The following is an 11,182-nucleotide window of genomic DNA, read 5'->3' as shown; positions in this document are numbered from 1 at the left end:
GTAGCAACTCTTTATTGATGTTGTATGTTCAGTAAAAATAAGTGTGAAAAACTACAAAAATTTTCAAGTCCAATTGTTGCTGGTCACTCTTACATTCAAGTGTTTCATTATTTATTAATAAGCTTCCTCATGTAATAAAAACTTTGGTTATAATGCATTTTCAGTGTTTTTAAAAGATTCAAATATTCCCCTCTTAACCCGTAACAACATGCAAATATATATTGCAACTTTTTGAAAAACATCACTATCATAAAAATATAATAATTATAATACATGAATTTTATAATAATTTACAAACCTTTTATATTTACATATAAATGAATTATTTATAAAATAAAATATTAAAAATTTAATACTAGATAGAAGATTCTAAAATTAAAATATTTTTTATGATGATTTACCAAGATTTTGTATTTCGATATATGAATGAGGTTTATGGGATAAAATGATTAAAAACTTTAACATTTAATTTTTGATAAATCTTTGCAAATTCTTAATTTTAAATATAATAAAATAATTTCATGAAACAAAAATGCTGGGGAAAGAAACCAAATAAGAGATCAAATTAATTGATTAGTGGAAATAAAATAATTAGGAAATATGACCAAATGAAAACTTTATTTATTTATTTTTAAGCATTGACCAAATGAAAACTTTATTTGATTTTTTTAAACATTGATTTGCATTTGCATGTAATACCTTTGAACAAACGCGTACTCGTTGCAATGGTCCCTGCTGCCTTGCGGCAGGTAATGGGGGACTAATAAAATAGCCATGGCAATGGCAGCGAGAAACGATCATAAGAAGAAAAATGGTGTTGTTAGTGAAACCAGTTCTCGAAATTTCCAACAGATGCAAAGCTACAACAGATACTCTGAAAACGAAAGAAGGGAATGATGGGTTGCTAAAAAGTTTGTGTAAACAGGGTCGGTTGAGGGAATCACTGCGCATTTTGCAGGACATGGTTGAGAATGGGATTTGGCCATACTCCTCTACTTACGATTCTCTGTTGCAGGGATGCCTGAATGCTAAATCCCTTCCAGATGCCAAACTAGTCCATGCCCACATGATTCAAACGCAATTTGAATGCCAGGATATCTCGCTAGGAAATAAACTGGTTAGTATATACGTTAAGTTAGGGAGCCTCATAGAGGCTCGCAGGGTTTTTGATGAAATGCCTCTGAAAAATGTGGTCTCGTGGACCGCCATGATTGCAGCTTATGCCCGGCACGAGCATGCTCAGGAGGCCTTGGGATTTTTTCATGAAATGCAAGATATGGGTTTACAGCCCAATCATTTTACCTTTTCCAGCATTCTCCCGGCGTGTACTGATTTGGAAGTCCTGAGGGAAGTTCATGGTGAAATTCGTAAGGGTGGATTCGAAACGAATGTGTTTGTGGGAAATGGACTTGTGGATATGTATGCCAAACATGGGTTTATTGAGTTTGCACGCGAATTGTTTGACAAAATGCCTCAACGAGATGTTGTCTCATGGAATGCTATGGTTGCAGGCTATGTACAGAATGGACTGGTCGGTGATGCCCTGAAGTTGTTTCAAGAGATGCCCAAACGAGATGTTATTTCATGGAATACAATGATTGCAGGGTATGCGCAGTGTGGGGATGTGGAAAACGCGGTGGAGCTGTTTGAGAAAATGCCTGGACATAATTTGGTTTCATGGAATACTATGATTGCAGGGTATGTGCAGAATGGATATGTTAAAGAGGCCTTCGAGCTCTTTCAGATCATGCCTGAAAGAAATGTGATCTCGTGGAATGCAGTGATTTCTGGATTTGCACAGAATGGGCAAGTTGAAGAGGCTCTAAACTTGTTTAAGACAATGCCTGAATCTAATGTTGTCTCGTGGAATGCAATGATTGGAGGATATTCACAGAATGGGCAAGCTGAAAACGCCCTGAAACTTTTTGGACGGATGCAAATGGTAAATATAAAACCGAATACAGAAACCTTTGTCATTGTCTTACCTGCATGTTCAGCTTTGGCAGCTCTGGAACGAGGCAGTGAAGCCCATGAAGTAGTAATTAGAAGTGGGTTTCATTCTGATGTGCTTGTGGGAAATACCCTTGTAGGCATGTATGCAAAATGTGGGAGCACAGAAGATGCACGCAAGGTGTTTAACAGAATGCGCCAACAAGACACTGCTTCCTGGTCTGCAATGATTGTAGGGTATGCAATAAATGGATGTGCCAAGGAGTCCCTGGAACTCTTTGAACAAATGCAATTCACTGGCATAAAGCCTGACCGTGTTACTTTTGTGGGTGTTTTGTCTGCTTGCTGCCATGCAGGGTTAGTGGACGAGGGAAGGCAATACTTTGATGTCATGACTCGATTTTATCACATTACTCCTGCAATGGAGCACTATGGCTGTATGATAGACCTTCTTGGCCGGGCAGGGTGCTTGGATGAGGCAAACGACCTTATTAACAAAATGCCATTTAAACCGGATGCTGACATGTGGGGTTCATTTCTCAGTGCCTGCAGAACGCATAACAATATAGACCTCGGAGAAAAGGCAGCACAACACCTTATTGAGCTGAATCCCCAAAATCCAGCACCGTATGTACTGTTGTCAAACATCTATGCAGCAGCTGGTAGGTGGGATGACATTGGCAGTGTGCAGAACAGGATGAAAGAAAGGAAGGTGAAAAAGAAACCCGGTTGCAGTTGGATTGTTATTAACAAACAGGTCCATGCTTTCCTCGTAGGGGTATAGACTACTCCCACAAAGAGAAACGATTTATGCGAAGTTGAAACTTTGTCTGATCAGATGAATGCTGTGGCATATACAGCCAACGTGGGAATTCTACCAAATGGTTTTGAGGAGTAAAAGGATGACGTTCGTTTCCACCATACCCAACATGGGATTTCTACCAAATGGTTTTGAGTAAAAGGATCACGTTCTTTCCCACCATAGCAAAATCTGGTCATCGCATTTGGACTCTGGACTTTATAACATGTTCAGTTCTCCTAAGACAGTCGTACATGTACAGAAGACCTTTTTAAGTTCTAGTCATTGTCACTCTGCTATCAAGTCCATGCCCAAGCTTCTTATGCAAGAGATTGTCGTGAGGGACGCTCATTGTTTCTATTGTTTCAACAAGAAACTGTGTTCTTGTAGAGATAGTTGTGGATGTCTCGAGCATTGAGTGAATGAACCCTGAGTTAGTGAAAAAAGAAAAACCCAGTAAAACAAGCCATAAGCATTGGTTTGCATAATGACCAAGCTTATGCATGTTGGCAAATCTTGCACTGGTGAAGATGGGCAGTGTTCCACGGTGGATTACGACTTGCCTACTAATCAAGCTTATTTACGTAATCAATTATGATTGGTAGCCATGGAATAGCCGTTAAATTTTGGTTGCATGATGACCAAGCTTATATATGTTGGCAATCTTGCATTGGTGATGATGAGCAGTGTTCCTCTGCGGATTATGACTTTCCTACCAATCAAACTTATCTATATTCTCTATCATGGATGTGTAGCCAAGGAATAGGTTTTATATTTTCTATTTAATATATGTAGCATTTCAATGTCCAGAACATATTTTCACTTTACCATTGTGTTATCAGAGTTATGAAGCACGGTTAAATTGACAGGAAGATACGTACTCATAGGTTGGGAGAACCAGAGAACCATTCTTTTATGATATTTATGTAACATGGATAAATAAACAGGTAACTATATATTTAGAGAGCTCTATGAGCAAATTTTGGGGATGGAAAACTAAAATTCACCAACATGGAAGTACCATTGCAGTAGTAAAACATGCAATTGGATAATGACAAGAAGCCAAAGATGGTGATGTTTGTAGCAAAGAGAAAGGGCGCTATTACATGTAGGGATTTGGAGATTTGGATTTCAAAGCCAACTTCCAAATTAATAAAGCTTTTGGTATAGGGAATTTTTTATAATGTACTTATATTTCGGATCTGTTATGTATGTGGGTGTAAATAAACAGTTTTTTATTGTATTTGAAGATAGAATAAATCCGTAATTGTATAAATGTATTGATAGATAAATAATTGATAGAATGATGAATACTACAATGAGGGCGCTCGTTATAAATATCTAAGTCGGGTGTTCTTCCACTAATGGACATATTTTTTTAATAAGATATATTTCATCTAAGTAATTAACTATTTATTATGTTTATAACATTGTCATCTCCTTGAAAATTATTTTTTCTCAAAGCACGGGTAATGGGGTATTGTTAGCGAAAACTTTTTGTTTCCCACAATGAATATTCTTCTAGAAAGTTTATCCATTTAGTAAGGTATTCCTGGATAGTTTTGAAACATAGCTTTTTTTGTTTACGGGCAAGAATGCCTTCTAGTTCTAAAATAATTCTTATTTAATCATCGAACTAGAGGATTTTTGTTTGAACAAGTTGGGCTTGTCCCAACACCTTCTTGAGGCAAGACACATGGAAAACATTATGGATGCAATAATTGTCTAGTAACTTCAACCCATTAGCTACTCTGTTTATTATTTTGTTGATTTAAAAAGGCTTATAGAATTTTGGAGCCAATTTGTTCTTTCCTTGTTCCTTAAGGGACATTTGTTTATAAGGTTGGAGTCTTACAAACACCTAATCGCTCTCTTCAAACTTTCTTTCTAATCTATGTTGGTTTGCTTGTTGATTCATTCTATTACAAGCTATTGCTAAATTTTCTTTTAGTATTTTGATGATCTTTTGCTCTTCATCTAGTCAATTCCTTACTACTTGGACTTTAGTGTCAATCAATGCAAATTCTTTCCACTTTGGTGGTTCATAACCTATAAGGATTAGAAGGGGGTCATTTTAGCTGATATACCACCATTCAACCAAATGTAATCATCGGGACTACTTATTCTATTTATTTGTCACAAAACAATGAAGGTAAGTTTCCAAGCATTTATTTACATTTTCCATTTGATTATTTGTTTTCAGATAGCGGGTTGAACTCATATTAAGAGATATTCTAGTTTATTGCAAAATTCTCTCCAAACGTTTCCTTTAAATTTTGTGTCTTTGTCGCTAACAATGACCTTTGGGAAACCATGCAATTTATAGATGTTCTTATAGAAAACATCGAAAATCTTTTTTGTTGAATTTGGATTTTTTACTACCATAAAATGTGTGTATATTTAGTTAATCTATCAACCACGATAGAAATCTTATCATTTCCATTAGACATAGGTAACCCTTCGATGAAGTCTATTGAAATATCTTCCCATTTTTTGTTAGGAATGTGTAAGGGGTGAAGTAATCTAAAAGTCATAACATTTTTGTTTTTATTCTATTAACATGTTGTTGTAGCGGCTACAACCACCTTCCAAAATTTTGGCATGCACTTAATTTCGGAGCCTCCCTTCAGAGTTTCACTTGTTGACTGCACACACTCGGGTTCGCTCTGTGAGCTCGTGTGAGTCTTCGCATTCGCCTTGTTTGTTCATTTTTGTTCATTTCACCAAGTCTTGCATGTTGGAAATAACACTGAGAGAGGGGAGGTGAATCAGTATTAGCAAGTCAATAATTTTTCATTTCCATAATCAGATTTAGATACGCTACTTCAGTTAGTGGAACACACATGTATACGCAACTGTGATTAAAGCAACTATTGTATATACTGCAAACTTAAGATTCAGTTAATTCATCATATGTTGATCTTTAATCAGTGCATCAGAACCATATAAACAGTAGCCAGGTGCAGTAAAACAGAACAGACAATCACACACATGAACACAAGATATAAGGTAGAAACCCAATGTGGGTGAAAACCACCTGCTACAATCGTCTCTATCTTCTTTTTAATAATAAGAAACTTCTTTTTACAATTTTTGTACTGGTGCAAACTTATACCAGAACGTAGGCTTCTACCTGTAGAAGGCTATAACCTTCTCTCGTTCTCCAGCTTCTCCTAGAAGGGAGCTACAACCCCCTTAACTCTTGTACTAGCTGATATGTTTACTAGTACGTAGGTTCCGGCCTATAAAAGGCTACAACCTTTTCTTTTCTTCCAGGGACCATGTTTCATAAATTTTCAGACTGAATCCATCATTCAATCATCAAATATATCTGCATCAACCAATCTCCTTTTCACAACTGAACCAATCAACCACTTTTGACTATCCTTCAATCTAATCTTTCAAAATGTTGTAACTAGAACCCAAGCTAGAACCCAGAATACTGCAACAGCAAATAGAAGCAGCTAAAGCATATATTACAAGGTATACGCTATTTCCCTATGTCAAACTTGCGTGCATACGCACTTTTCTCAAGGCTAACCTGCGTACAGATCTGCAAATCAAATTTAAGATGTATACGTTGTTTTGATATGCAGAACCAGCATGTATACGCGTCTTTTCTAAAGTGAACATGCGTATAGATCTGTAAATGATGATTTAAAACATTACAATAATTCCAGACTTCAGTTATACCCATATCATCATATTAACAGACTAGAACATGCGTCAGTTATTCAGATAAATGATCAAACCACATAAAGATACTTCACTTCAAGCCTTAAGGTCTTGACCCATCATTAGATCGTATCCTTCATCAAGTGCTAAGGTTCATCCTTGGTTCATATCTAGCTATGCACCATAACCCAATAACCTGTACACTAGATCTTGCTCATCATCAGATATTCAATGCTTGAATACCCTTGGCCTAATTATCTTCTTCTCCTTATATAGTGTTAGGCCTTTCTCAATACCATGGTCCAAAACCACTTAAGACCAATCCCTGATTTAAGGAGAATGTGGGTGACTTATACACACCTAGATATAAGGCCTATGCATAAATACCTTCCCGAGCTACAAAAATCAACAATTTTAACACCATAAATGAAGGTCATTCTCCTCCACAAACACATAGGAAAACTCAGTGATCAACCTTCCTATCTTTGACCAAGCTCACATTTACAAAAATACCATGCAAGTCTGCACAACACAAGGGAGTCCTTCTTTGATCTCTGCAGTCCCTTAACCCTCCCCTCTTCGGTGCTTTATGTTCCACACACAACCAGGACCATTCCCAGTCCTCAAAACCATCTAGTCCAAAGAAATAGCGTTGCAACACATTCATTTCTTATCACATAAGATGTCACTCGCCACTCTTAAACAATCATAAGGTATGGACCTCACTTGGTTCTGTCACCAATCCTTTTTCCAATTCGAATAATCTGAGTGAGAGAGATGTATAAGAGAGTAATAAAATAGAGAAACTAGAAGCTTTAGAACTCAGAAGAAGAACGCTTTTTATTACTCCTCCCTCTTATTTTTATAATCACACCTTGACCCTTCATCTTTGTAGGTTTTAACCCTGTACAGAAATTACTTGCATACGAATTCTAAAACACAGAAAATAAATAATGCGAGAGCAGAACACATAAAACACATATACACAAAGATTTTCCCCTGGATCCCAAAACCGGGACTACTAGCTTGATTTTTCATTATGTTCCTTTCAATGTTATAATACATATTTATACATGCCGAAGCATCCAATACCATAGACCGAAAACCATCGCGTCCAAAAATCATGTGCGAAAATCATGCACAAAACCATAAGTGGGTCCGCCCAACTTAACATAGAGTCCAAAACCAAAATTTTCCGAAGTGCTGCCACGGACCCTATAAAGTGGGGTTACGGGAGCCCCTCAAACCCCCTGTTAACTACGTGGAAAGAATATAACACAACCCAACATTCTCCCACTTGTTGTTTTCTTTCCACAGGGGGCCACAAGAGAGCTTAGTCATTTTTCCAGCCCTGAAATACCCATTGTCTCTGTACACCAAGAGAACTTCTCAGAGCTCACAGATTTTGTTAATGCATCTGCAGTATTCTTCAAAGTGTCCACCTTTACCAGCAACACCTTTTTGTCTTCTATCATATCCCTCACAAAGTGATACTGAACATCAATGTGCTCCTTCTTTGAATGATATGCAGGGTTCTTTGCCATGAAAATTGCACTTTGGTTGTCACAGTCTATCCTTATAGCTTCTTGTACTAACCCCATACTTGAACACAATCTCTGCAACTAAACTGTTTTCTTACTTGCATGAGTGGCTGCCATGTATTCTGCCTCTGTAGTTGACAGTGCCACTACAGATTGTTTCTTACTCATCCAACTGACTGCACCTCCAAATACGTTAAACACATACCCACTTGTAGATCTTCTCTGATCCAGATCTCCAGCCCAATCTGCATCAACAAAGCCATGAATATCCAACACTGTCCAATCCTGGTCTTCCTTGGTAGCACAAACAATAATCACTAGTGCCACGCAAATACCTGAAAACCCACTTCACTGTTGTCCAGTGCTCCTTCCCTGGTTTTGACATAAACCTGCTCAATACTCCCACTGCATGTGCAATGTCTGGTCTAGCACAGACCATTGCATACATCAGGCTACTGACTGCACTTGCATATGGAACATGGGACATGTCCTCTTTCTCTTCTTGTGTCTTGGGACACTGTTCAGCAAATAACCTCACACCTACAAGAATAGGAACCTTCACCGGTTTACTATCCTGCATATTAAACCTCTGCAATATTGTCTCGACATACTTCCTCTGGTTTAACCAGAGCTTCCTCTTTGCCTGATCTCTTTTAATAACCATGCCCAAAATATAGTTTGCAGACTAAGATCTTTCATGTCGAATTTGGAGGACAATTGGGTCTTCAAATCCTGGATAACTTCTTTGTCATTTCCAACCAACAACATATCATTCACATATAAGACCAGATAAATAACATGGTCACCAATTAATTTAAAATACACACAGTGATCTGCTTTGCTTCTGGTGAAGCCAAGTCCCCGTATAAATGTATTAAATTTCTGATACCACATCCTTGGTGACTGTTTTAACACATATAGAGACTTATTTAACTTACATACCAGTTCTTTCTTACCCTTCACCGCAAAGCCTTCAGGTTGCTTCATGTAGATCTCCTCTTCCAAATCCCCGTGAAGAAATTTTGTCTTCACATCCATCTGGTCTATCTCAAAATCAAAAGCAGCAGCAATAGATAAAAGTAATCTAATAGAAGTTACCTTGGCAACATGAGAAAAAATATCACCAAAATCAATTCCCGGCACCTGGGAATAACCTTTTGCTACCAACTGAGCTTTGTATTTCTCCACTTTTCCTTCTGCATTTGTCTTCTTTTTGAACACCCATTTGCTGCCAATGGGTTTCCTTCCAGCAGGAAACTCCACCAGATCCCAAGCCTCTTTTTTGTGCAAATATGCCATTTCATCAAACATGGCCTCTTTCCAGAGTTTTCCATCCTCTGAATCTATTGCTTCCTTCACAGTTCTGGGATCATCATCAGTAACAGACAAAGTAAAATTTGAATAGAAAGCAAATGGACTATACCTTTCTGGTTGCCTTCTTTCTCGAACTGACCTTCTCACTGCCGGAGTTTGTGGCTCTTCATCTTCTGATTCCTCCTCTACTGTAGAGTCTGATTCTTTCTCCTTTAGTTTGAACTCTATCTTCCTAGGTTCCTTTTGTTGGACTTCATGTTTAATAACATCTTTCACCTCTCTGAACACCACATCTCGGCTGTACATAACCTTCCTTGTTACTGGGTTCCAAAGCTTATAAGCCATTAAACCATCCTCATACCCAATAAAGATGCACTTTTCAGATTTACTATCCAACTTTGTTATTTTCTCCTTTGGAACATGTACATATGCATCACATCCAAATACCCTCAGATGTGAAAGAGAGGGTTTCTTACCAGTCCATACCTCTTGTGGAGTCTTATCCTCCAACGCTGATGAAGGTGCCCTGTTGACCAGGTAACATGCAGTATCCACCGCCTCTGCCCAGAATTCCTGTTCTAACCCGGCACCACTGAGCATGCTTCTTGCCCTTTCCATCAACGTCTTGTTCATTATTTCTACAACTCCATTTTTTTGAGGTGTATATGGAGTAGTCTTCTGCCGTGCTATACCACACTTCTTGCAGAATTCTTCAAATTCCTTACTGCAAAACTCTCCACCATTATCTGTCCTCAACACCTTTATCTTCTTCTTTGTCTGGTTTTCCACTAGAGCCTTAAATTCTTTAAACCTATCAAAGACTTCAGATTTCTTCTTAAGAAAATATATCCATGTACTCCTTGAGAAGTCATCTATAAATGATACATAGTACACATAATTATACAGTGATGGAACCTTCACAGGTCCAAACATATCACTGTGCACAAGCTCTAATATATGTTTCGCCCTCTTACCACCAGAGGGGAAACTCACCCGATTATGCTTCCGTATACACAATTTTCACAGAAATCAAAATCCAGAGAGCTATTACTCATACTTTCTACCATACCTTTACCATGAAGTATTCGAAGGCCCTTCTCTCCAATATGTCCAAGCCTTTGATGCCACAGCATGGTCTTTTCTCCATAGACCACTAGATTTTCTGCTCCACTTTCAGGAACCAAGGAACTGTTGCACCCATCAACAACAGTGCTACCTTACAGCTTGCACAGAGTTCCAATCCAAACTCCCCACATCAATACCAGTGCTCCCCGAACCATCTTGCAGATATCCTTCTCGAACACTGTTTTTACACCTGCATCATCCAACTTACTAACAGAAATCAGATTTCTGGCTAATGCAGGAATATGCAAAACACCCGAAAGTGTTCTAACCCTTCCACCTTGCAGCTTCAACTTTACTTTTCCATGACCAATGATTCTAGCCTTCCTGTCATCCCCCAAGAAGACATCATCACCATCATATTTCTCATACTCACAGAACCACTCTCTATGGGGAGTGAAGTGAAAGGATGTACCTGAGTCAATCAACCATGCCTCATGATCTACATGTGTACTTGAAGAAGCCAAGTACACATCCCCACCTTCATCTAAGGTGGTTTTCGCCTCTGTAGAAAGATCCTCATCAGATCCCTTTCCTTTGTGAGGAGCTTTAGATTTACAGTCCCTTTTGAAGTGGCCTTCCTTTCCACATTTCCAGCGCACCACCTTTACAGGTTTTCCTAGAGATTTAGATCTCCCACTCGATGAATTATTTTTGTTTCTATTCTGGGGCTGTCCTCGTACAAACAAGGCATCACCATTTTGCCTCTCCATATTTTTCCGTCTCATCTCCTCCGTCAGCAAGACTGAGACTATTTCATCAAACTGCAAGGTAGTTGCAT

General features: G+C 38.3%; 1 protein-coding gene across 1 annotated transcript; it reads left to right on the top strand.

Moving 5' to 3' along the window:
• Positions 1-681: 681 nt before the first annotated feature.
• On the top strand, positions 682-3,576 carry LOC149218657 (pentatricopeptide repeat-containing protein At2g13600-like). The gene has a single exon (XM_089384112.1). It carries the CDS (start codon positions 812-814, stop codon positions 2,732-2,734), a length of 1,923 nt encoding a protein of 640 aa, XP_089240238.1. The 5' UTR covers positions 682-811; the 3' UTR covers positions 2,735-3,576.
• Positions 3,577-11,182: the final 7,606 nt, after the last annotated feature.

The sequence above is a fragment of the Pinus tabuliformis genome, chromosome Q, assembly GCF_031772625.1.
Source record: "Pinus tabuliformis cultivar Carrire ecotype Pingquan chromosome Q, CPIR1, whole genome shotgun sequence".
Classification (NCBI taxonomy): Eukaryota; Viridiplantae; Streptophyta; class Pinopsida; order Pinales; family Pinaceae; genus Pinus; species Pinus tabuliformis.
This window is presented reverse-complemented; position numbering and strand designations above follow the sequence as displayed.

What these genes read in the sequence shown, in the direction of transcription:
- LOC149218657 (XM_089384112.1), top strand. Translation starts at nt 812, where the DNA reads ATGGTGTTGTTAGTGAAACCAGTTCTCGAAATTTCCAACAGATGCAAA.